General features: G+C 54.7%; 1 protein-coding gene across 7 annotated transcripts in view; it reads right to left on the bottom strand.

Annotated features, from left to right (window-relative positions):
* AGRN (agrin) overlaps positions 1 to 25,572 on the bottom strand; it is a 216,395-nt gene that overhangs the window by 47,950 nt on the left and 142,873 nt on the right. For all 7 annotated transcript variants that reach the window (XM_030537623.1, XM_030537625.1, XM_030537624.1 and 4 more), the window contains 6 exons: positions 23,420 to 23,635; positions 19,561 to 19,785; positions 15,611 to 15,835; positions 14,617 to 14,823; positions 7,499 to 7,720; positions 1,241 to 1,435 (listed from right to left, as the gene is read on the bottom strand). In XM_030537623.1, the coding sequence (XP_030393483.1) occupies positions 1,241 to 1,435; positions 7,499 to 7,720; positions 14,617 to 14,823; positions 15,611 to 15,835; positions 19,561 to 19,785; positions 23,420 to 23,635 (1,290 nt within the window). The remainder of the gene's footprint in view (positions 1 to 1,240; positions 1,436 to 7,498; positions 7,721 to 14,616; positions 14,824 to 15,610; positions 15,836 to 19,560; positions 19,786 to 23,419; positions 23,636 to 25,572) is intronic.

Below are 25,572 nucleotides of genomic sequence, written 5' to 3'. Positions count from 1 at the left end.
GAACACGGTACAGCTGTGTTTAAAGGCAGCTGTCGATTGCAAGGTTCTAGCACGGCATCTTCCCTGCCAAGCTTCCAGTTGGTATTTCAATAAGGTTGATTAAGCTTCGTGACACCCATAAGGGGAGATATTACCCTTGTATCGTAGCCACGGAAACTGAGGCATACTGGGATTGTGGCTGAGATTTTCAAAGCCGGATAAGGGATTTGGATGCCCCGTTCCCATTCAGGTGGATGGGAAGTGTGAATCCATTTGTTACTCTAATTTGTATTACCATAGCCCCTAGGAACCCTCGTCATGGACCACGACAGCCGAGGTGGCTTCGAAAGGCTAAGCGTTAGGGTCTTGCCCTAGCTCTCATAGAAAATGAGTCAGTGGCAGAGCTGGCAATGACCCTATTAGAACTGGGCTACTACAAGATGCTATGGACTGCTTACAGCCTTGGTGTCTACCAAGTCCATCTGCCCTGCAGGGTGATGCCCACTGAAGAACGTTCAGCTCCTGTTCAAAAATAGAAAAAAAAACCCGACCCCGTGGCTGAGATTTACAAGCTGACCAAGGGATTGAAACACATAACTTTCATTCATGGCAACGTGTCTAAATCCCTAATCAGCTTTGATAGTTTCAACCGAAGGATTTCAAGCCTGTTTGAGGATGGCTCTCATGAACGAAATAAAGAAATCTCTGTCCAAACTGGGCAGGGAAACTCTGCTAGAACCAACTGGGCTAGACAGATGTCACTCCAATGCCTTTGGGTGCACTATGCCAGCCGAGGACCTGAGCAGGCAAAGATGGCTGTGGCTAGCTTGGTTCTAGCTCCAGCACAGAGACGGCCTGAGTGTAACAAATCAAGGAAATTCTTGTGATGAAAACCATTCCATCCGCCAGCCTATTGCCCGAGATCTGTCTGCAGACATGATTGCCAACGGTGGCTAGTGATCTTGGATGCCTCCATATCTGGGTGCTCAAGTTGACATTCCTTAAAGCAGCCTGATTTTTAGAAAGTGCCTAGCATCTGTCCTCTGAAAACTGGGCCTCTTGAAGATGTCTCAAGTTGGCCCCCCACCCAAAAATGGAGGCACACAAAGTCATTGGTCACTGGTGACAATTTTCTTCCTTGGATCAAAACCTCTTTGGATTTTATTCCTTTCCCCAGGGGAGGGTGGAACTGAAGTAACACAAAGGGTTAAGAAAGGAATGTGGGGGCAGGGGGGAAGGATGGGTACCCCTGCAAACTCACTGCAGTCTCCTTGCGCAGCCACCTGGATGTTGGTCTGCTGCGTGCACGCCCGGACGTGGAGCTCACACTCGCTGCCGTAGGTGTTCCCATCCGTGCCGCAGACCGGCTGGGAGGAGGAGATGCATTCTGTTGGGCACACGCACCTGCCCGTCTCCGCCTCGCATATGGCCCCAAACTGACACTTGCTACACCGGTCTGCAGGAATCAAAATAGAAAGGGACAAGAAACCCAGAGAGAAAGTCAAGTCACTAAGCACTGGCGCCAAGAACAAGGCCCTGCAGAATAATCCAGGGGCTCATTATCCCAAATGCATGCTGCATCAGTGCTCTAGGCAAGGCGGGGTTAACAGCGCTGCACTCCTTCACTGCCATGTGAAATGGGGAGAGGACAGCTAGCCTGGAGAGGGGCTCATCACTTAAGGACATCCTGGCTTTGTCTGGGCAGAGCACTGCCTGACAATCGCCCTCCATTGCTCTAGAGTGGCTACAACATAGACCCTGCTCATTGTTACCATCACGGCAGCTAGAACTGCTCTGACAGCCTGATCCCAAACCCACCGAGGTGAAAGGGAAAAGTCCCACTGACTCCAGTGGGCATTGGATCAGGCTAGAGATTGGAACAGAAACCAGATCCAGGCAAAAAGCCATCTGGCTTCAGGTCTTGAAGCACAAGTTTTTCCAACCACAGAAACGATCACAGTGTCATAGATGGAGGGCGGAGACGTTGTGCTGGAGAGGGAGAGGGGGGAAAAAAAGGCCCCAGTCCTCAGCTGGGATAAATGAGCGCAGCTCCCCGACTGTCCCATGTATAGGACTTCATACGAAGTATTGTATATCCCTATAGCAATTTTCAACTCAAAGCACTTTACAAGCTAGCAAGACCCACAGAGAAATGCAGCCACCTCTGGGGTGGGACACAGCTGCATTTTAACAGTGCACAGCAATACTCTAGGTCAGATTTTGGCAGCAAATCCAAGGGAAATTCAGGCAGAAGAGTGAAATTGACCCCAGGGTGGGAGGTGGCCATGGCAACAGGGTTAGACACTTGTAATAGGGATCATCAATGCTCACGAGGGAACAGGCAAAAAAACCTAATGAAAAGATAAATGGGTGGATTCCCCAGCTGGTGTAAATTGGTGTTGCTCCATGGAGATTTACACCAGTGGCGGATCTGGCCCATTGTTCTACGTATTTCTCAATGTTCTGTGGGAACACTGTTAACCCTTTAACTGTACAGGTGAGCATGGTGTCTGTAGCACTCACCTGCTTCTACAGGAGTGGAGGGCGGGGAAGGACCCATCGCTGCCGAGACACTCCAGAGACAGGAGCATGATAGGAGAGATTCTGAGGCCAGCACGTACATAACCAAACAGCTCTGTGGGCCAAGGCTGAACATGAGAGGGGCGTTGGAGGGGAGGGGGCTGAACGTCCTGAGAGTCACGGAAGCACCAGAGATAGCTGCATGAGTAACCTCTCCAGAAGCATCCATCAACGCCTGCCTCCGACCCCAAGCTCCGCCTCTGCTCTAGACTCTGGGAGGCATGGGGGGACTGAATGGGGGAGGCAGCGGTCTCTGAACCCAGCGTCAAGGCAGCAGTCAAATGCCATTCAACCCCCCTACCCTGCCCTCCAGACACTCACAGGGAGCCCCAGTGAGTACGGTTGGGGGAGGAAGGAGCAGGGTGGGCAGAGAAGGAAGGAGACGCACTTGGAGGCAGAGAGGCTTAGCCATAAAACCCATCAGGGCCGGGGTAATTGGGATGAAATGTTACCGGAGTTATATGCCATTACAGCTCTAAACAGGGCTGGAGTGAGTGCAGGGCCAGTGCAGTTACAAAGGCTGATAAATTAGTCCTGGTATCAGCAGCCAGAGACAAGGGCTACAGCCCAGACAACTTGCAAATCTCCTGGGGGCAACCTCTGGGAGATCTGCAGGGGAGCGGGGCGGCTGGGCAGGAGTTTGGCGACAGGACTGTGGAAATGAGAGGGAGGGGAAGTTCTGGATCCTGGGTGCTTCTGGAGCCAGTTACTCCCAGAGGAAGGTGGGGCCGGCGCTGCTCTGCGGGGCAGTCCCACTTTCCCAGCCCACTCCAATCCTGCACCCTGCTGTTTGCAGAAGCTAACAAAGGGCGTGTCATTTAGCCAAACCCACTTGTCAGCCCCGCCCTTACCCCCTTCCATTGAGAAAAGCAGGGCTGGTCTTCTCTCTAGAGACTGAGTGACACATACTAGGCAGCACTCTACCCCATGGGGCTGGGGGGGGGGCTGCAGGGGGTTTTCTGGGAATGTACAGATCAAAACCCCTGGAATAATGTGAAAAAGAAAGATCACCCCACAACAGCTACCGCAGCCCACAGCGAGGCAAAGAACAGCCCGCAGCCAGTCTGGGCAGCCTTTCCCTGCAGCCGGGCCACCAGCTCTTGCTTTGTGCCTGAAGCCAGAGAGACATGGCTGCCACTTGGTAGGCATTGTCCCCATGTAAGTGCTGCACATCCCCGGACTCAGGCCACAGCATGATGGGTTGCGGGCCCCAAGGATTATTTTGGGTGCCATCGAGTTCCTGCAGGACAGGCTCAGAGGGCCCAGACTCAGCCCTGCATTTGCAGGGTCATCATGGAGATATGGCAGCAGGAGACGATGGGGGCTGCACCAGGGGCAGCTGCAGGAGGCTGAAACGCAGGCTGGATTCGCAGGATGGAAAGACTCTTGGGGAGTCAAGCTCCGGCTTCAGGCAGAGACCAGCCAACCTCAACAACAGGAGTCACTGACTCCCTGGGATGGAACCCCCCTAAAACATGGCTGCAGATCCCAAGGTCCCAGCTTAGCCCTGTCCATAGCAACACCAAGGAGAGGGCTACACAAAGCCCGGGCAATTGCCCCACTGCTTTAGCAGCAGCTCTAAGGGCGGCGGAGAAGAGCAAAGTCTCAAGGCCAGGCCTGGGAATTCCACGGGAACAGGGAGCTGCTTCGAGGGATGGTGGCCCATGTGTCACAGAAGGCTCTAACCTCACGTCCAAGTGCAATGAACCCCTCTCAAGGCTCTGGCAGCTCCATGACCTGCCGAGGCCCCTTCTTCTGGTTTATCAGGATGTCCCCAGGACTGGATGTGTTTGTAATTCATAGTGACACGTCATCTCCCTTTCCCCATATAGGCTGTCTGCATGATGCACGTACCTCCCCAGCACACGCAGTCCTTCACTGCAGGTGAGGCCAGAGCCAGCCAGCACCTCCTCTGTCATGGCCCTTGCACATTCAGTGACTCACCAGCTAACTTTCTCTTTCAGAGAAGAATCCCCTCCCCTCCTCCATTCGATTCACTAGGAATTTGGCTTGAGGGAGATTTTTCTCATTTTACTTTCACGCAGCAGCTGTTGCTTTGGATGCGTGGGGGGAAAGATGCAAAAACAGCCCAAACCCGTGACTGGTTAGCATGAGCTGTCGGCTGGGATGTTTCTATCTATAGCCTGCCATTTCCTGCCCACTGGTGGGTTTCAGAAGTGGGTAGAGAGGCAGTTAAAGGCAGGATCTATGGAAAGATAGGCCCATGGGCGTGCGAGAAATTTCTTCCTGAGTCCCAGGAAGTCCAGGGCCGTTTATGCCCTAAGGCAGGGGTGTTTATATCCCTTTTACATGACAATCATCTCTCAGGTAACTGCAGATATTCTTAATGCACATATCAATGCCTGATCTGCTTCTGAAGCCTCTGGAACTCATTGCTATCCTGTAGCAGTGAGTTCCATGGGTGAACTGTGCACACACATCCCTCTTTTCTAAGCATTAAAATTTCTTTTCATCATTGTAAGTGTCCCTCCTGCATAGTGCAGAGCTGCCATCTGTGCTGAGAGCTGCAACGTGATCCCACACTCAGAAACTAGACAGCCAGCCTGAACTTTGGCTGTGGCATTCTGCATACCTCCCATAACCACTTGCCCCCCCAGGTCATGGCGTATATAGCTGGGCATTGGCTCATGATAACCCCTGGAGCGCAGCAGACAAGCATTCAGACTGCAAGCAGGATGACCCTAGTTTGTCATAAACACAGTTGGCTAAATCCCGCCTAAGCAACCTCCCTGACTTCAGTAGGGTTGCGGGGTTGGAACCGAGAGCAGAACACGGCTGAGGGACATAGAGCGCTAGGATTAAGGGACAGTGAGGGACCGCCATCCCTGGGCATTTGGTTTTTTCTTGTGGTGCATTTCAAAAGGTGCAGGAAAGGCCTTTGTGAGCTCTTTGTGGGATGCAGCAGGTGGATGGAGCGATAGCGATCAATCATTCCTCCCAAGGCAGAGAAAGTCCCTTTAATTGGATAAGGGGTGTACGCATTAGCTGGGGGGTGGAGGACCGAGGGAGGTGGATGGTTTCTCTCTAATGAGGGCAGAGGGATGCATTTTGTAATTAAATCTGGACATCCCCCATGCTACCTCCAGAGAAGAGACAAAGGAAGAGCAAGTTGCTCAGACCGCTTCTCCCGCATCTCGGCCCCATCCACTCCTGGGCAGCTCCCCCACTATTCAAACTTTTGCAGCAGCTAATTGTCCTGCATCAGACTGGTAAAGCAGCTAGGGCGGGCTTTGCGCAGGGAAGCTATTTACATGCATATTTCCCGTAAGTGCTCCCCCCAGTACCTCTGTAGGGAGAAAGGAAAAATCACCACTCAGATTGGTTCCTTTCCCCAAATCAACCCCTTCTGCTGAGACTCTGATATTTTTAAGCCATTGGAAGGCGAAGGAATAACCTTCCCGAGCGGCAGGTACCAGTGAACTGCGTCATTTTCTCTGCTCACCGGGGGGCCTGCTGATTTCATTGCCGTCTGAGTGGCCAGTGGGTGATCTAAGCTGGCGCTTGCCTGGCAAGGGGAACAGAGAATGGCAAGCCATGGATAGATACACGCAGACACATGCTCTGCTCCAGCCCCAAACCAGAGAAATGCTCCTGGGGTGAGAAACGGATCGTTTCTGCACAAAGCACGCTGCAGTAGGCAGCGCTGGGGGCTTATGCTGCACAGAGATTTCATTCAGCCTGGATTCAGCTTGACTCTCAAGTGATTAACAGCCACAGCCACCTGTTCTGCAGCTGATTCCAACTCCTTTCAATTCAGTTAGCCTAGCAAGCCACCCAGGATGGGGAAACTGAGGCCCAGGGGAAGCAAAGCAGCAAAATCAGGAACAGAACCCAGGAGTCCTGACTCCTAATGCTTATTCTACCTGTAGGCAATGCTTCTATTGACTCACTCTTTCCAAGAGCAACCTCCCGTGTTCAGCCTATCCCCACTGAGCTCAGTCCACCATTAGCAGCCCCTCTGCACTTTCTACAGTAGGAAGCACTATACCTGGATTACAGGGAAAGCCTCAGTGCTTTTAGGAACAATCTGAACACTTTGCTTTGTCCCCATGCCGGGCAGGAGATTCCATCCCATGGGGATGAGGGTAACCTCTCTAATCAGGAATATAACTTGCTGAAAAACTCTTGGAGCACAGGGAAGCAAGGTGCTCCTTAGGAGCCACAGTGGTTCAGTGGTGAGCACGCAGGGCTGGGAATCTAGACTCCTGGGTTCCATCCCCAGCTCTGCCAGTCAGTCACTGCACGAAGCTGGGCAAGTCACCTGCCAGTGCTCTGCCTCACATTCCCCTCTGTAAAACAAGGAGGCTTCTGCTACCTCACTGTGGGGGTTGGGAGGTTAAGGGCACTCCGTGTCTGCAAAGCATGCTGCAAGCTCCAGGTGCAGGGGGTTAGAGGAATGCCTGGGCATCTCTCTTCACTGGACCCCTTTGTTCCTAGAGCTACTGTGGTGCCATCCCATGGGATCAGCAGTCACGTGACCTAACACCTCACCCCACGCCAACTAAAGTTACAGACTCCAACAGCAACCAGCACAGTGGGGTTGCAGCCTACCAGCAGGCCTGCTTGGAAGGGGCAGCCCCCCCGCCCTTCACCACCATGGCCGGCAAAAAGGGCAGATTCTGGTGGGATGCCAGTGATTCAGGTCCCGTGGCCCGGTGGAGCAGAAAGTCCCATTGCTGTTGGGGTGGCATGGGATGAGATGGGGCTGCCCTGCAGCAGATCAAGGACTTGGGAGTGGAGGAGACATGCTGGAACTGGGTGGAAACGTCTGCCTGACTAGGGTGGGGAGCATACAGGGGGAGGGTCACTTGCTCTGTGTCCCCATAACCCTGCCCCTGCCAGCTAGTTCTGAGCCCTCCTGCACCTCCCTCCTCCTGGCTTCAAGGTTCTCCTTCCACAGGGCCCCCGCCCCACTCACCGCAAGGCCCTTTGTGCTTCACTTTGATCTCCTTCCTGAGGACGCAGGCCATGGCGTCAAGTTCACAGGGGTTGCCGTAGGTGCGGTTGTCGCTGCCACACACAGGGTCGTAGCGGCTGAGGCACACCTGCTGGCACTCGCACACCGCCTCCCGGTTCTTCACCACGCAGGTGGCCCCGAAGGTGCACTCCACGCTCAGGCAAGGGCTGGGTATGCCCAGGTCTGGGTGGGGGCAGGAGAGAAAAAGCAACACATCAGCCACTCCCCATCCGGCAGGGAGCAGGCAAAGAACAACGCCTGTACGCCAGCCCCCACCAGGACCATGAGGACCCTGGGCGGACGAAGTTATGGTGGTGTCACAAACACACAGTGCTCCTGTCACTCCCCCTTGAGATCGCATGCCACCCTGGCAGCCTAGGTCTGGTATCTGTCTTATAGAGCAGCAGAGCACTCTCCTCCCAGGACAGGGCCCTGGTCAACCTCAACTCTCCCTCAGTTATAGCCACTGTGCAGATCACAACAGGACAGGAGGACAGGGATCCCAGAGGTTCAGAGTGGGACCATAACAGTCTGAAAGTCAGGGCGGAGCAAAATCCATCCTGCTAAAAGACTTATACCTTCAAGTGAAACACATCCCTCGCACCAGTACACACACACACCCCCAACCCTTGCACCAGCACACACACACACACAGCCCATCCCTCGCACCAGCACACACCCATACAGCCCATCCTCCACACCAACACACACAGATACACCCACTATCCCTCACTTCAAAACACACATGCACACCCTCCCTCACACAAACATGCACACACACAGAACCCATCCCTCACACCAACACGGTGCCCCCAGTGACTGTATGTAGCAAGATCTAGCTTGCAATGTCACCGATACCTGCATAGGCTCTGATACACTGCGCTCCATCTTCATCCCATCTACTTCCTATTCTCACCCCTGTCCTTGAGTGTGGTGGGAACCGGGGAGAGAGGATCACTCTCACTCCTCCTTGGACAGGTCGCTGCAGAGCTGCACTAGCCCAAGTTAAAATGTCAGAAACACGTGCAGCAGGAGGCCTGGGGCAGGCCAAACTGACTCACCCTAGTGGGTGCTGAGGCTTCCCTGGAGCATTGTCAGCCAATGCAGAGTGTGAAGGGCATTCCTCTGGACACTGCCCAACGAGCAGGGCAGGAAGAGAGGCCCAAACATCTCTCACCAGTCTGCAGGATCTCCAGGCAGCTGCGTGTTGTTCTGCAAGTGGAGATGGGGTGCCGAGCCCATTCAATTGCAGAGAGCACCGAGCCCGACTATTCTTTCACCTGTGCAGTCTTTGCACCAGGGCAACTCACTGGCTCCGCTGGAGTCACTCCTGGTTTGCACCAGTGGCAGAAGCAAATCGGGCCCAGCATCCCTATTCTACTACAGACACACGGTCGCCTGCCCCCAGGACTTTTCTATTTAGATTTTTGTTAAGGGAAGATCTGCAGTGCAGAAATCCACAATCATAACCCCAAGGGCAGGCAGTGGGACAAACAGCAGGCTGCATTTCCTTCACCGCCCGGAAGCTGGTGCTCTGGTTTAGGCTGCTTACAGGCCAGGCCAGGCAGCTAAAGGCAGGACTGTGCAAACTGCTGGGGGAGAGCCAGCAGTCCAGCCAAGGGGGCGCTCCATGATACTCAAACAACCGCCCTGGGCAGCGACGGGAGGGGAAAGAGAAGAAAGAAACTTGGTGTGAAACCCTGAAAAGGAAACGTGACGACAAACCAGCGGGGAAATGCAAGGCAGCAAAAGCCAGATGGATGCAACAGGGCACGTGCCGAGAGAGACCCGAGCAAAACAAACACGCTGCGAAGACAGCACAGCCACAGACCAGCGCAGGGCGTGAAAGGCAAACTCTGCATGGACAGCTGGAATGGGTTCTACCCAGAGACAGCCTGCTGGAGCCCCCCTTCCTGACTGATGGGAAATCGAACCCTGGGGCACCTCTGTACAAAGCCGGGGGGTGTCAATGGTCCAGAGTGACAAGACCAGGCGTGTGCCTTTCAGTGCAGGGGCCCCCGCTGCTGCATGCTTCCCACCAGCACCATGGAGAGATCCTGCCTATCAAGAAGCCAAGCTTGCCCCAGGCAGATGCTCCTGGCTCAAGCAGTGGAGAAGGAGCAGGAATAGAGGAGTCCCTGCCGTGGGACCCAATGAGAGAGTGTCCCCACATCTGGGATGTCACACAGTTCCAGGCCTGCAATGGAGACAACTGCCAAGTGGGGTCTGGATTGAAGGGCTGGGCCACAGGAGTCAGCCAAGGCTTCTCTCTCTCATCTCTAATACTCACTCACCCCCCAGTCCACCCCACCTTCCAATTCTTCCTGCAGCCAGATGGTTTCCAAGCTTTTCCCATGTGGTGCCGGTGCCTCTCTGCAGCACCAGTGGGCCTGCTGGCATCTCTTGCTTTGGTTTCCTTGTTTTTAAAGACATGCTTCCCATAACTGTGCCCTGGAGTCATGCAGGGGCAGCACGCTGACATGGGAAAACGGCCTCTGCCCGGCACAATGAGGCTAAACAGGGAGCGGCTGGATGGGAGGATCTCAGGCCTGGAGTGGAGAGACACATCCGCTCTGACATTTCTCAGCCCTCGAGCAATTCAGAGCTGCAGTGATGCAGCAAACGAGGTTTCCCTGGCAGTTTGATCCTCAGGCTGACAGCTTTCCCCCCCCAGACCTCCACTGAAGTCAACAGGTGTTTTTCCATTGATTTCAATGGGAGCAGAAGCAAGCATTTCCATAGCATCTTCCATCCAAGGACCTTGGAGTGTGCTAACAATCAATAGGTAATTATGACTCCAACTCCCCCACCCCCCTACCATTGAGAGTCCACATCTCCAATTTACAGGTGGGGCCATATCTCAAGGGACCATATTGTCAATCACGTGACTCTGCACTTTGCAGAAACCTGGACACCCACTGTGGTGCCCAGAGGGGAGCTGAGCTCTTTTGAAAATCTATCAAGTGGAAGAGGAGTAAATGGCTCCTGGGACACCTGCCTCCGAGTCCGCTGCTCTGACCGACTGCAATCCCTGCCTATGTTTGCAACATCCAAGGAGTTTCGACGCATCCTCCTGCCAGCAGGCTGGGCTGCCATCTACTGAAGCGCTATGTTGGTGTATTCCCAGGGAGAAACCCAAGACAGGAGAAGGCTCCTTCGCCAGACTGAAGGAGGATTTAAAAATCGGCATGTTGCAACGTGCATCTGGAGGCAGGCGGGCAGTTTTCATGTTCAGGGCAACACCATGCAGCACGCTCACTCCTTTCCATGCCCTGGGCTGCCTGGCACATACACGCACGCACACACGAACGCACGCTAAGGAGGGGGATGGGGGAAAGCACGACAATTTCGGGCAGCCAGGAGTCCGCGACCATGCCTGAGCGGGACAAACAGAAAAATCAACCAGGAGCAGCCCAGATTGACTCATCGGCTGGGAAGAGGCACCCAGGTGGCTTGAGAAAGAGAACAGGGTTCTCAGCTCACACGGATGGTCAGGCAAAACAGCAGCTGCCCACAACGGAGCCTGCAGTTGTGTGGCCACCCCACCAGTCCCCGTCCATTTCAGAGAAGGAGATACAAACTGGAGCAAGCATTAAAAATTCCGTTACACTGCAAGGCACTTTCATTCCAGGCAGGAAGTGGGTGGACTGGTAAAAAAAAATGTGGGAATCTTTCCATCCCAAGGGCTTTTAACTAAGGTCAGGCAGGAGGAGAGTGAGGGGGAGAGGAAGAGAGAGATTGACATCTTAGGGAATGCCTTTGGCTAAGGAGAAGGGTAGGAAAGCAGACCTCTGAGCAGAGACATCCCGGTTGGGAGCAGTGGGGTGCTGTGCGGATGCACGTCCTTTCTCCAAACAGGCAATGCTGTAAAACACAAGACAGAGAGAAGGAAAGAGAGAGAGAGAGAGAAAGAGAGAAAGAAAGAGAAAGAGGAGGAGGAAAACAAACAGACACAACTACAGAGACCTTTCCTCTGCCCCCATGAAACCCTGCCTCTCCCAAATTCCTAACCTCCTCATCCCATATCCCCTCACCTAGAGGAGGCGCCCTTGTTTGAAAGCAGAAAGGAACCTAAAAAAATAATCTGTGATGGGCAGAGTGGGCTATTTTGCCTGGCTTTGTTTCCTTCCCCGGCTGCTGGAGAAGTGCGAGCAGCGGGGCTGAGAGTTCATTAGGCAGGTATCTTTGAAAGATTAAAGCATCGTGTTGCCATGTTATTAGGCTGCCTTTCATTTCCTTCCCCTCCATAGGCTCTAGTTATGCTAAATCTTCTTCACCAGATGCTGCCCATCAGCGGCAATCTTCCTCCAGAAGCTTGAGAGTTTGCAGGCAGCCCCGAAGGGGCTTTGATGTGCACAGCAGGGCATACGGCTGGATCCATGCTCCCTAAATCCCCCACTTTGGGCTGGTACCACTTGGCGGCTTCTGCCTTGCTGTAAAAGGAGATGCCTCAAGATTTCTGCAGGGAGGTTCCTATTCCCTGCCCCAACCAGGGCCTTCCCAGGGGAAGGGACGCGCTAGATCCCTGGGGCCTCCCCCGTGCTCCCTATAGTGGAGACAGGAGGGAACATCAGGGATTTTAATCGGGATATGCAGGTGGGTAGGGGCACAGGGAGGTATTTCGTAAGTATCTCTGTCTCTGCAGAGCAGGGCCAGCACAGACAGCGCATAGCTGACTTCCCCTACACTTTCCCCCAGTGCACCTCCACCCTGACCAGACGGGACCCCATCTCTATGTCCCTGCAGCATCCCACGCTGCGGAGAAGAGGCAGGACTTGGGCAGAATGAAGCTACAGGAGATTCTTTATAGATGCTGCTGGACACAGAGCCTGGATCTCTAGCTCCCTTCTGGAGCAGAACTGGGCTGTCATACGGACTGAAATCTCCAAGTCTTGGCCGATCAAGCATCCAACTGCTTCAGCTCTCATGCTTAGTGTCGCCTCACAATGTCTCCCTAAGCCCTGGCCTGCACTACAGCCTCCATGGACAGATTGCCAGAAAGGAGAAGTTCGTGCCAGTGAGCATGCTTCTGTGCTGGGGACAGGTGCCTAGCACCAACTGCACTGAGATCGCTACTTCATTCTACATGGGTCACGTCTGCTCCGGTGCTGGGTTTGAACTGGTGACCTGGAGGCGGAAGTCTTCACATTGCACAGGGCAGGGATCAGCTGAGGGAAGCAGCGGGCTGATGTGGAAGGAGAAGGCCTATGGCATGGTGATTTGCTAGGAGGCAGAACGGAGCTGTCGCATGGACTGAGATCTCCAAGTCTTGGCAAAGCAAGAATCAAACTCTGCTTCAGCTCTCGCTCTAGATTTTATTTACTTTCCATCCCACGAGCACACACTCTTGAAAGGAACAGTGTGTGGGCCTGCTCTCCTGCCTGGTTGCATGGCCTGCAGGGAGAGGAGGAAAGGGAAAGCCATCAAATGAAGGAGAATCGAAACAGGAGGATGAGAGATGCTTCCCTATATGGGACAGGGCAGTATCAAGACAAGAACTGCAGAATCCACCAAGGAATAGACATGCCAAGATGGCATGTTGCCAGATCCTGCTGTCACTGACAGTGGTGTAAATCTGGAGTAATTCCACTGAAGCTAGTGGAACTGCTCCAGATCTACACCCTAACAGAGACATAGGACTGGATTTTCAGAAGGGCTGAGATATTAGGATTTGATTCCAAGCCCACTGGAATCAATGGAAAGACTTCAACTCTCTTCAATGGGCTTTGGAACCCGAGGAACGCAACTTGAGAAGCAGCCCAACGGGGGAAGGAACTAATATAGCTTGGGGAAGGAAAACAAAGTCTAAGGCTGCTGACTGTCACTATTTTATTGCAAGTCTTGCAGTAGTTGCTGTCTTACCTAAAGCCCCAGCTCCTGGAATCCTGTGAATATGTGAGAAACTATTCACTCACTTGAAAAAGAAAAGCAAGTTTCTAGCTTTCGTGGTTGCAAAGAAAAACTTGGAAAAGTGACCCCTAATGGTTCAACAATCAGAAAAGGCCCCCAGGCATAGATTTAAAAAGATATCCCATGATTCTATTATGCCAATCTGATGATTGACAAATGATTTTTAAGCTGCCAGGGTTAGTAATATTGAGACTCTGACACAAGGAGTGCAAAGCCAGCCAAACAGTCCCGAAAAAGTGGGGTTCATCTAAGAATCTTCTCAGAAGGTTTGATACGATACAAGAGCAGTTTGAAGATACACCTGTATTTTTCCTATAATAAATTAAAGCCAACCTGAAATCAGCAATTCTTCCAACTGATGCCAGTCGGTGGACTGAGTGTGGTTAGCCCATCCAGTTTCCTGGGCAACAGCTGAATTTTGTAACTGGTGGCTTCCACAGCCATAGAAACCCAGGCCCCCATCCTATCCCACAACCCAGATCTCTTAAAATAGCCTTCATCAGAAGGTCCAAAGGCCCTCCCAGCTCCTACCCAGACACGAGACAGACACAGACGAGACCATCAGAGAGGTGCAGCACTGGGGAGAGTTCCTTATGGCGGGCACCTGGAGCTAAGAAAGGCTGGAAAGCATGGCAGGGGTAGCAATGAAAGGGATTTGGGAGACTGGCACTACCCCAGGAGGCGGGATGGGCAATGAGAGCTGCTTCTGAGTTGGGTGATACAGCATGTGTGCCTGGCAGGAAGCAGGTGGATGGGGGACATGGACCGAACACTCAAGATGCTTCTCGTTATTATTGTTCAAAGCACTTTTCTCCCCTTCATTACAGGACACATCGGACGCAGACAACACTGGAGCAGAGAGGGAGAGAGAAACGGCAGCGACGGAGAGAGAGTAGAGAGACAGATGGTACTTGGGATCAGGCAAAAGGAAGAAGAGAAGGGAATGGATCTTACCGGCCTGTAGGTCATGAAGGGGAACAGGGGCCGCCTAGTGGCTACAGGGACATGGACACGACTTACCCCTGGCGCAGGGACAGCAAGGCTCCTCCTCTGCCCTGTTATGTGTGAAAGCAGGAAGGCGCGTGGGGCATTTTCCTGCTGGGGGTGGGTAGCAAAGAAGGTTGGGGGAGATGCACGGGGACAAACGGGACCGCTGCAGTGCTGCTTACCACAAGGGCCCTCATGCTTCACGGGGATGGCGGCTTTCTGCTGGCACTCCGCCTTCTGGCGCTCGCAGTCGTTGCTGTAGGTCCGGCTGTTCCTGGCACAGACGGGCCGGTAGGCACCGTCGCAGGTGATGCGGTCACAGGAGCAACGGGCGGTGCCGCGGCGGTTGAGGCACACGGCGTTGAACTTGCACTCGGCCTGGCACTTGTCTGGAATGGAAAGAGGGAGGCACCACTTACACCCTGCAGCTGGGACGCAGGAGTCGGGCTAGCTGGCGTTGAGCTGCTAACAGGGCACCCAACTTGGGGGGGTGCAGCAATGGGAGGTGGCCTGGTGCCAAGGGGACCCCAGGGAGGAATAGGCTGAGGACCACGGATCTATCGCATGCTATAAGAAAGAGAACTGGGAAGAGGGGACCACAAGCCTATGGAAAAGCTCAGGCTCCCCGGCTATTTGCTGGCTCCACTCTAAGGTGGCTTCTGATCCCCAGAGCTACTCCCAGAAGCCCTGCGGAAGAACCAGTTGGGGGAATTCAGAGAGCCTGAGGCCTCTGTTCGATTTTATCTGAGCCGCCCAAGCTCAGAGGCATTCAGGGCAATACTTCTGGGTACAGCCCAGCTCCCGTTGATGGACGGACGTGCAGATTTGGAAGAAATAGTCCCCTCCCCGCCCTCCAGAACTATTGAGTCTTCTCCTCCACCCCTAGTGCCAGAGCCACCAGAACACTGGATTTCCCACCCAGTCTGGGCCCACTCGGCCCCTGCTCTAGCAGTGACCAACACTGGATTCTTCGCGGGGTCAGTGGAGCCAGATGACAAAGGTGGGGACAGGCTGAGAAGGGGCAGCTTCCCTGTCCAAATCCAGCAGGTTTAGATGGGGCAGGGGAGTATCTCATTCCCCTAGACAGCACCTGCTGGGGGGGCACCCCAGGGGAGGAAACAGGCATCCTGTAACCCAAGCTCCCTGCTGTCAGGCACGTCGCTGAGAGGTACTTACCCTGAGGCTGGCAGTGCCCCGAACGCACCTTCTGGATCTCCAGCCCCCGGATGGCGCCCGACCGCCCCATGACACACTCGTTATCATAGGTCACCCCGTCGTCGCCACACACCGGGTCCCTCTTCGGAGGGCAGTTTTCAGGCCGGGAGAGCAGGTCTGCTCTGCGAGTGCGGGGGTTTACCCGGCACACCCGGTTCATGTCGTTGAGAGTGCTCCTGCAAGGGTCTGCACATACAATGGAAGGCAAAGGAAAAGGGGACTCTCAGACCAGCACAGTCATCTCCAGGGGCAGTCCATGCCCAACAGGGTCGGGCCTTTCTAAGCCTAGCCCCACCACATCCCAGTCCAGCTCTTAGCTGCACTGGTGCTCCCTTCTCTCTTGGTCTCTGCAAGGCTCTGTTGAAGTAAGACCCAGCCTCCAGATGGAGAGAGCCTAGGGATTCATGGTGACGAAAGCTTTGCTGACAAATTCAGGGGCTGAGGGTTCAGCCCAGACAGTCACTGGCCCAGTCACTCATGGCCAGGAATATGTGCAGAAGCAAGTGAGACTTGAGTAGCACCAAGGTGAGCAAGGATGGTCTAACCCTCCCCAGACAACCCTGATAATGCATCTGAACCCTGGCCTGCAGCGCTCTTCAAACAGCAAGGGTTGGCAACCCTCCAGGATTGTCCTGGACTCTCCAGGAATTAGATGATGTCTTGTGGTGGAACCTCCAGGAACACGTCCAACCAAAATTGGTGACTCTGCTGGTGCCCCTTGATCCACACCTGGTTGTAGAGCCTGTTGACACCCCAGCTCTAAGTCCTCCTGCCAGCTGTGCCCTCTGGTATTCAAGCTCTGTGGCCAGATGGCCACTAAGACAAGGCTGAGATCAAACTTATTTCAATTAAGAGGAGCTTTGGGAGCTCAAGGCTCAACCTCCCAACCCCTTGCCCTCAACACACCACAGGTCGGGAGAGCTGCTCCTCTGTCAGAGCCCCAGCCTTCTTGGGGAGAAGTCTTCTATCCTTTTAGCCAAGGCAGACAGGACTCCCTCTAGAGCCAGGCCAACATAGTTCCTTAATATGCCCATGGGTCCTCTCCTGGGCAACGCACACCATAGAACCACACTGGAAGGGACCTGGAGAGCACATGCATCCAGTCTCCCAGCTGAGGTCAGCTTGACCAACCCTGGTGGTGTCGTCTGTCTGACCTGTTCCTGAGGTGCTCTGAGCTGCCAGGGGCACTCGCTCCCCGGGGGCCTGCTCAGTTTTAAAACCTTCTTATCTGTTCCCTGCCCTGGGCAGCTGGGCTGGGAAATCCAGGCCTTTGAGGGAAGATCCCTGAGGACAGGCAATGCACTACCTTTCCCCTGACATAATCTGGGTTTATCCGGATCACCTTCACCGCTGATCCGTGCTCACATTAGCATACTAAATACACGGGCAAAACAGGCGCCACCCATGTGTTAATCCTGTCTCAAGTCTTGGGCTTTTTAGTTCCCCTCCCCAGAGCTGGCCCAATACAGAGCTGCCTAGAGACTAAGTAGGAGCCAGGGCTATTTGGTCCCCTCCAGCCTGTTCCCCACCAGGATCATCCCCCATAGCGACGGTTTTCAGACCATGCCCCAAAGACCACAGAGCACTGACTGGGGATCTGCAAGGAGCTGGCTGGTCCCATGGTGCTGGCTTCTCCTCCGGCTGCCTTTCCGGATCTTACCTCCCCCCTTTCCTCTAGGGCTGGAGCCAAAGCTCATCCGTGTCAGTGGAAGGACTCCCCGGGCTTTGGATCAGGGCCCGGATTTTGCTTTTCCAGGCATGCCAGGGGGTTGTGCACAGGAAGGGAGGTGGGGCTCCCACAACGGTGACTGGGGGTTCGTCTACACAGCAAAAATAAAAAAAAGACCCACGGTAGCGAGTCTCGGAGCCCAGGTCAACTGACGGGGGCTGGTGCTGCAGGGCTACAAATAGCAGCGTAGATGCTTGGGTTTGGGCTGCAATCCAGGGTCTGAACCTGGTGAGGGGTGGAGGGTCTCTACACTGATCATTTCAGCCCCGCCGCGTGAGCCCCACAAGCTGACCCGAGCTCTGAGACTCGCTGCCGCTGGGTTTTTTAGCTGTGTGGACTAACGCTAGCACTGCAGGCAGGGGAACAAGACCCCTCTGTTCAGGTGTGGCTCACGTGACGAAAAGGTTTGCAAATACCCTGCCTCCCCCAGGCCGAAATGGCCTCCCGCTACCCTTGGAGACTGGTTTCACCACTCAGCAGCTTTCGCCGTTAGGAACTGGTTCCCGATGCTCAGCCTGAATGCTTACTTTGCTCATCTGCATCGTGTTACTTCTCACCCACCCTGAATTGCCCTGGGTGTTTACACACCTTGAAGCACTTGCAGACAGGTCTGCTCCTTTAGGGCTCAATCCTGCCAGGGGCTGAGTGCCAGGGAACTGGCGGGGGCCAAAGTCAATCATGACCTTGCAGCACTAGCTCCTAGCTCTTCTCTTTCCTTCTCCGCCAGCCCCTCCAGTCCTTTAATCGCGTGTGTTGCTCTTCTCTGAATCCCCTTCCATTTCGTAAGCTCCTCCTAACGCTCAGCTGTCCAGAACCGAACACAGCTTCTAGGTGCCGTCTGGAGAGTGCTCCCTGGCCCCTCCGAGCTCCCAGACACACAAGCACCCTGCCCCCGCTTGGGGTGATTTTGTGACATCACGGGAACTTGGTGGACTGCAAAAATGAACAGCTCTTCCGGTGTCTAGCCTCCCCCTGCCCCAATTACAGACGGGGTATCTGGCACGTGTCCTTAGCAACCCAGTGCTTTTCCTAATTAATACAGTCACTTTTAATTACAAAGCTCCACAGCACTAATTGAACGCGATGGAAGCCGTTCCGGGCAGCGACAAGGCTAGGCATACTCCCCGGGGATCGGTGTCACGCTGCGTGACTGATGGATTCCTTTCATTGGGGAAGTGGCCTGTTTCTTCAAGGCCTGCAACCTCGGCTGCTAGAGATGTGGTTTGGCAGGAGAGGTCTGCGGCCAGTTCAGGGCAGGGAGGAGAAGGGACGTCAAAGGCTGCAGCCCCTTTTCAGATCATTAGCGAGAGGTGTGTGTGGCCAGCCACTAGGGGCTGAAGCTCTGTATGAACTGCTGTGAAGACTGACTGCTTCCCAAGCCAGATGGACGGGGCATGCAAAGGGGAGAAAGAGGAGGTGCTCCAGTATAAACCAGCTCTTGTACTGGGGAGCCACCAACCCCTGCTCTAGGGAACCCACTGTCCTGGCTCTAGTCCTCGGGTGCTCCTAGGGAAGCTATAGTCTCAGCTGGAAGCTGGGCTTCTCCACGTCCCAGCTCACACAGTAGGGAGTGGTTTCCTACTGCCCAGGCCCCATTTCTTAGTATGATGGAAAGCCACCAGTCAGGTACCCCCTCCTCCCAGCCCCAGTGCCAGGCTGCCCCCCGATAAGCCCTTGGAAAGGAATAGAGGGCTCAGTGGAAATTTAAAGAGGCAGTAACTTCAGGTGACAGAGTGTAGCCAAACAGACTGGACACTGGGCGCGATGGTTTTGCGCAGGGCTTTTCCTGTTCTCCACTGCTTAGACCAATCTCAGAAGCCCCAAAAGAAAGGACTTGCCCCACGGTGCTTTGGCCTTTACCATGTGGTGGCCTGATTCCCTCTCCCAGCATTTCCCAGGGGGTCAGGCTTGAACGCTGGAGCATTTCCTGCTGGTTCCCAACATCAGTAAAACTGAAGGGGGCTCAGGCCACCAGACGCAGCTGTGTTAGCCCACTGCCAGCCTGCGGCTCTAGGCATTCTCACAGCCCCCCGGTGCTTTAATTCCCACTGTTAGAGCCCAGCACTCACTCCTCCCTGCAGCTTGGAGGGCTGGCCCAGTATGGAGTGGGAGGGACCTTCAGAAGTACCTCCCTCCCCGACTTGGAGCTGGCGGGCTCCCCTGGCACGGGCGGGCGACTCACCGCAGGGCCCGTCCAACTTTTTGAAGACGTTCTCCTGCTTGTCACAGGCGTGTTTGTTGAGCAGGCACTCGCTGCGGTAGTCCTTGCCATCGCTGCCGCACACCGTGCTCTCGGCCGCGCTGCCGCACGAGGCTGGGCAGATGCACTTGGCCGACTGGCCGTCCGTGGAGCGGGCGCAGGTGCTGCCAAAGCTGCATGTCACCTCTGCGCAGGGGTCCTTGGAACCTGGGGAGAGACGAGACATGGCACTGCCGCATGAACGCAGCACAGCTCCGGCCCCACATCCCTTCACGCTCCATCCTACTCCTCTCCTCACTGCCTCCCCCACCACACCTGGGCAGGTCTCACAAGGAGGCAATGGGTGGGCAAGAGCCTTCCCCGCTGCCCAGTTAAGGGCAATGGCTCCCTTTCCAGGGCAGCCGCAGCACAGGGCATCCTGGACTGCGCGTTCCTTGCTCAGCGGGGCCCTTGGCCAGCAGCAGCCCGGACAGCCCTGTGTTAAGTTCAGGGCTTTCACACAAATCATTCTCCTCCCGCACTAAATCGGAGCATCCTGCCCTCGGAGCCCTGGGGTCTGCAGGTGGCGAGTCGGATACCAGGTGGAAGGCAGAGCAGCAAGGGCCAATATCCAGCCCAGCTCTAACAGGGCCGGTGCACGGGATGTTTGCATTTCAGCTCTCCACGCTGCTCTGGCAACACGAGGGCCTAACCTATCCCTGCACGAGCACGAGGGACACAGGCAGGTGATTGCCACCAACATCCGAATCCAGGCAAATCCCACAGTGGTGTTGCCTTCTTGCAGATCGTGTGCCCCCCTGCCTGAAATCTAGCTAGATTCTTAAGATGGGCTGGCTGGCTGAGCAGCATACGAGTGTCACTGGCAATTTTATCACCCCACTAAGGCTTTTGGCGACCATGTATTCACAGAGAGGTGAAGCCAGGATCAGTTATTCAAGGCCTCACACCGGGAACATGCAAGGGTCATGCCTGGTTAATGATGTGTGTGCTACGCGCTCTTGACATATCATGCGGTGACCAGTTCTCAACCAGCGGTACATGTACCCCTGGGGGTATGCAGAGGGTTTCCAGGGGGGACATCAGCTCATCTAGATATTTGCCTAGTTTTACAGCAGGCTACATAAAAAGCACTAGTGAAATCAGTCCAAACTACAATTTCATACAGACAATGTTTATACGGCTCTAAATACTGAAATGTAAGTACGATATTTATGTTCCAATTGATTTATTTTAGAATTATATGATAAAAATGAGAAAGGGAGCAATTTGTCAGTACCAATGCGCTGTGACATTTATGTATTTTATGTCCGATTTTGTAAGCAAATAGTCTAGTTTTTAAGAGACTTGAGGGTATGCAAGACCAATCAGACTCCTGAATGGGATACAGCAGTCTGGAAAGATTGAGCACCACCGTCCATGTGTGAACCCGGCATGCTGAAAGGCGCCAGACCTGGTGTGGGGCCTAGGACCGTCATTGGCGGGACTCATCATAAAGCCCTGCAGTTACCCAGACTTTTCTTCACTATCATTACAAGACAGAGCAACCTTGTCTCCACTTGGCTCTGGGCTCCCATCATGCTCTAGCTAGGAGCCAGAGCCGGCCAGGTGCCAAGCACCTGATCCAGCTAAAGCACTGAAGTACGCATTTCGCTTTCTGCAGGTGAGTAATGCCGCTGAACTCAATGTAGGTGCTCACGTGCATAAAGTGAAGCATTTGCCTCAGGGCTTAGCTGGATCCAGGCCAGACTGCTCAGCCTCTCCGAGGATCAAGCCTGCGGGGACTGCTCCAAAGCCGACCAACATCAACCAATGTCTCGCCATTGGCTTCAACTGGACTTTGGATCAGGCCTGTAGGAATGTTGCAAGATGCTGCCCATCCGATCCTGAAATCAACAGGAGTGGAGGGTGCTCAGCCATTTGCAGACTCAGCTCCTAGATCCAAGGGAGACAAAGAAGGGGAAGCCCTCGCCCAGCCAGCTGGCGCTTCAGACAAATCTCTAGTTCCCAGCCTCCCACTCCCAACTCCCCTGACTCCCAGTACTGCAAGCACTCTTCCAAGCCCGAGCTCTGGGAGACTCTCGCTCCAGCAAACAAGCAAAACAGAGATCCTCAAGGTACCGCCAGCACAATGTAATTGGAGGAAGAGCTCAAGGAGCAATTTCCTCGCTGACAGGAATGGGTCCAAATTTATTTGTCAGCTTTTTCCTTTTTTTTTTTTAATTTGTCACTTTTTTATGATTATTATTTTAAATAAATCACTCGGCACACTCTCGCCTCTGACGCGGGCCCTGGCAGGAATGCCGGGCGCAGATTTATTGTGAGCCGGAGCACCACGCTCGGGAAAGGTCAAGTTAATTTACTCTGAGACGAGGAGACGGGGGGCTCATTTACACAGCTCCTTGCTCGCAGCTGGTGCATGCCAGCCCAGGGAAAGGCCTTTATTAGCCTCATTCACCCAGCCTCCTGGAAAAATCTCCATCCCCGAAGCAGGGGCTCACTTAGATATGTGGGGGGGCTAATGTGTCACTCTCTCTCTCCAGAGCAGGCGAATGGCTCTCGCTTCTGGAGGCAGTGTTGCCTCATGGCTAGAATCCTGGCCTTAGATGAGTTCTGGTTCTGGTTCGGCCACTGAGCGGCTGCATGACCCTGGCCAAGTTACTTCACTTCCCTGTACCTCAGTTTGCCTGTCTGCTAAATGAAGATAATGACGTTTGAAAGGGCTTAGAGCCCTGTGGCTGAGGAGTGTTACAGGCAGGGCTGGAAAAGAGATGGAGAGAACCAGGGACATTTTCTTCACTTCCAGTGCTCGGTGGAGGCTCTTGCTCTTTATGGTATGGCAAAGGCTGGTGAGGCACCTTCTCCCTAGCACTGAGGGGCATCAGCACCGAGGTGGAGTGGAAGAGGCATTAGTAAAGCCAGCCTCAAGCTGGTGGTCAGGTAGTGGGGTTAGCTATCTACACTGCGAGTCTCATGGCCTAGATCAGCTGACTCAGGCTCATTGGGCTCGTGCTACAGGGCAAAAACAGCAGCATAGATGGTTCGGTTCAGGCTGGATCCTGGGCTCCCACGCTCTCCCCGCTCACAGGGTCTTAAAGCCCAAGTGAGAACATCTACGCTGCTGCTTTTAGCTCCGCAGTGGGAGCCCCACACGAGCCTGAGTCAGCTGACCCGGCTCTGAGACGCCCTGCTGTGGGTTTGCAGTGTAGCCATACCCCGAACGGCCCCCTGCCCCCAGGCCTGATACCTCAGAGTGGCATTAGGGCATGCTGTGCTGCTGGAGGTAGCACCTTTGGAACAAAATGTAAAACCTACAGCTTGCCCACTTGTGATCTTTAAAGAACCCGCAGCCCCTTTTCACAAGCCCAGGGGCACGGTCACCCTGGTGCCCTGGCCAGGTTATTGCCTTCTTCCTCCCAGATGTTCTCTACCGATTCCATGGCACAAGGGAGTCTCCTTAACCTAGGCGGTTTTGGAGAGTCGCCGTGCGCTGTTCAAGAGTGTCTGTATCGCTCCCTGGTGGTGGACAAAGGAGTCTACATGCTGGATCAGTCTGTACACCAGGGATGGCGCTGGCACCTACCCTTTTCCTTGGGTACCCTGCTTCCAACCTGGGGGCGTCTGTCTCCTTCTCCATCCTCCCCGGCGCCCTACAATGCTTCGACCATGATTGAGGACAGGCTGTGACCATTCATTTCGCAGCCCCCACCCCCTCCAAACTACTAAATGCAAACAGCTCCCTCCCTTGAAGAATGTCACCGATGCCAGAGCGTCAGGATGAGGCTGGCGCACAGGTGCCCATCTCGCCTTGCCAGGGCTCGAGCGTGTCCTTGGCTTTGCTCACCGCATGCCCCCTTGCTGATGACTTTGATCCGCCTCTGCTGGTTGCACTGGGCTTTCTCCAGCTCGCACTCATTGCTGTAGGTAGAATAGTCCGAACCACAGACGGGGGCCACCACCACCGGGCAGGTAGTCTTCTTGCAGACACAGGAGGCCTGGGAGGAGTTGGTGGTGCTTCTCTCGCATATGGCTCCGAATCCGCACAGCATTCCTCGGCACACTGGGAGGAGAGAGCAGAAAGAGGCCAGGTCAGCCTAGGCTGCTTATCCAGAGACAGAACCTCACTCCCCTTGTTTTGTAACAGTCACAGCAGCCCGGATTCCTGGGTTCCATGCCGGAGTGTAGGAGGGAGTTTATCTAATAGGAACCAGGAAGGACTAAGAGCCCACACTCCTGCATGCCGTTCCTGACTGCCACAGCCTCAATGCATAAGTTTGAGCAAACGGCGTGCCTCAGTTTCCCCACATGATAATCGCCATCTGCCATATGGGGATGCAAGATGGTGTCGTTATTCTCTTCGTGAACCTCTGAGCATTATTTTATCTGTTCGGCACTCCTGGGCTCAGCAAACTGAACACAAAACCCAGGAATAAAGACACCCCCCAGGAGCTTGAACTCAAGATGCCAAGACAAGACAAACTGCAGGGGGGGACACAGCTGTCAGTGAGGGGGCTGCAAGAACAAAGCAGATGCAAGCGTAGTTATTTACACAACGCCTAAAGTGTGCCAGTATGGGCCAGATCCTGGCCTCGTGGCCGCAGGCCAGGATGGGAGTAGGAGCGCGCCGCGATATTAACAACCAAATCTCCTGCCTTTGCACTGAGTGGAAGACCCACCCTCCAGCCTCCGAGCCTTTCCCTGCAGATCTGCCTGCCCTCCTGAGCAGCTGCCTCTCAGCGGCTCCTACCATCTTACAAGGAGCTGATGCCAATGGGAGTCTTTCCATGGGCCTCCAAGGGCTTTGGATCAGGCCAAAGTACAGTAACCCCCTGCCAAACAGCGTCCCAAAGGGAGGGGGTTTTACATTCTCACAGCACCTTCCTCACACACAGACTGAGCAGCCCAGACACTGCACATCCCCAGGAAGCCAGGGTTCAGGATCACTCCCACTTCTCAATGTCTGGCCCCCACTCTCTGCCCGCCACTCTGCACTTGCATGACCTGCCTCAGCCAGCCACAGCTCCCTTCCCACATCCGTGTTGGGCAGGGGGCAAAACAGCACAGCTGGTCAATGCGCCACTGGGTGCATCCGTCAGGATCTCTGGGTTTAGGGGCTGATTGTCCCATTCCCCTCCCAGATACCTGCTCCCAAAGGGGCTCCACCCTGCAGGGCTCACAGGCAGCGAGACGTGGCAGCTGGTGGTGAAGAGGAGCATGACACGCCATGTTGGCACCAACTTACGTATGGCAAAAGCTGCACACAAAAGGTCCCACCTCCTGCTGTCCGCCCCCTCTTCCGAGTCCCCCGGACAGACACAGGGCAAGTCTCCTGCACTCTCCTTGGGAAGCCCGTCTCTGCAAAGGTGCCACAGGCACCGACTTTCCAATGTGCCGGGATGTGCTTGACCCCCGGGGCTCTGCCTCAGGCCCTGTCCCCACTCCACCCCTTCCTCCATGGCCCCATCCCTGCCCTACCTCTTCCCACCCCTGCCCAACCTCCTCCTGCCCCATTCCACACCCTCGTTCTGCCCCCCTTCTCTCCAGCACCTCCTGCACTCCATGAAACAGCTGATTGCGGCATGCAGGAGGAGCAGGGAGGGAGGAGGCGGCGCTGATTGGCAGGGCCTGCCGGCGAGCAGGAAACACTGCGGGGTGGGGGGGGGAGCTGATGGGGGGCTGCCAGTGGGTGCTCAGCACCCACCATTTTTTCTCTGTGGGTGCTCCAGCCCCAGAGCACCCGCAGAGTCGGCACCTATGAGAGGGGCCTTGAGAGGTCACTTAAGGCAGGTGTTGCCCTAGATAGCGACACAGGAAAGAAACAGCCATGGCGCTCTGTGCCCTCCATCCCACACAGGACACCAGCCCCAGAGAGAGCAGGGGGGTACTGAGTGAAAGCAAACTCAGTCAGCCGGGAGGCAGCCTGGTCTCTAGAAAGAGACTAGGCGTTCGGAGAGCTGGGTTCCGTTCCCAGCTCTGCCACTGCCCAGTGGTGTGACC

The sequence above is a fragment of the Gopherus evgoodei genome, chromosome 18, assembly GCF_007399415.2.
Source record: "Gopherus evgoodei ecotype Sinaloan lineage chromosome 18, rGopEvg1_v1.p, whole genome shotgun sequence".
NCBI lineage: Eukaryota > Metazoa > Chordata > Testudines > Testudinidae > Gopherus > Gopherus evgoodei.
Note: the sequence above shows the minus strand (reverse complement) of the source record. Positions and strands in the feature narration are given on the sequence as shown.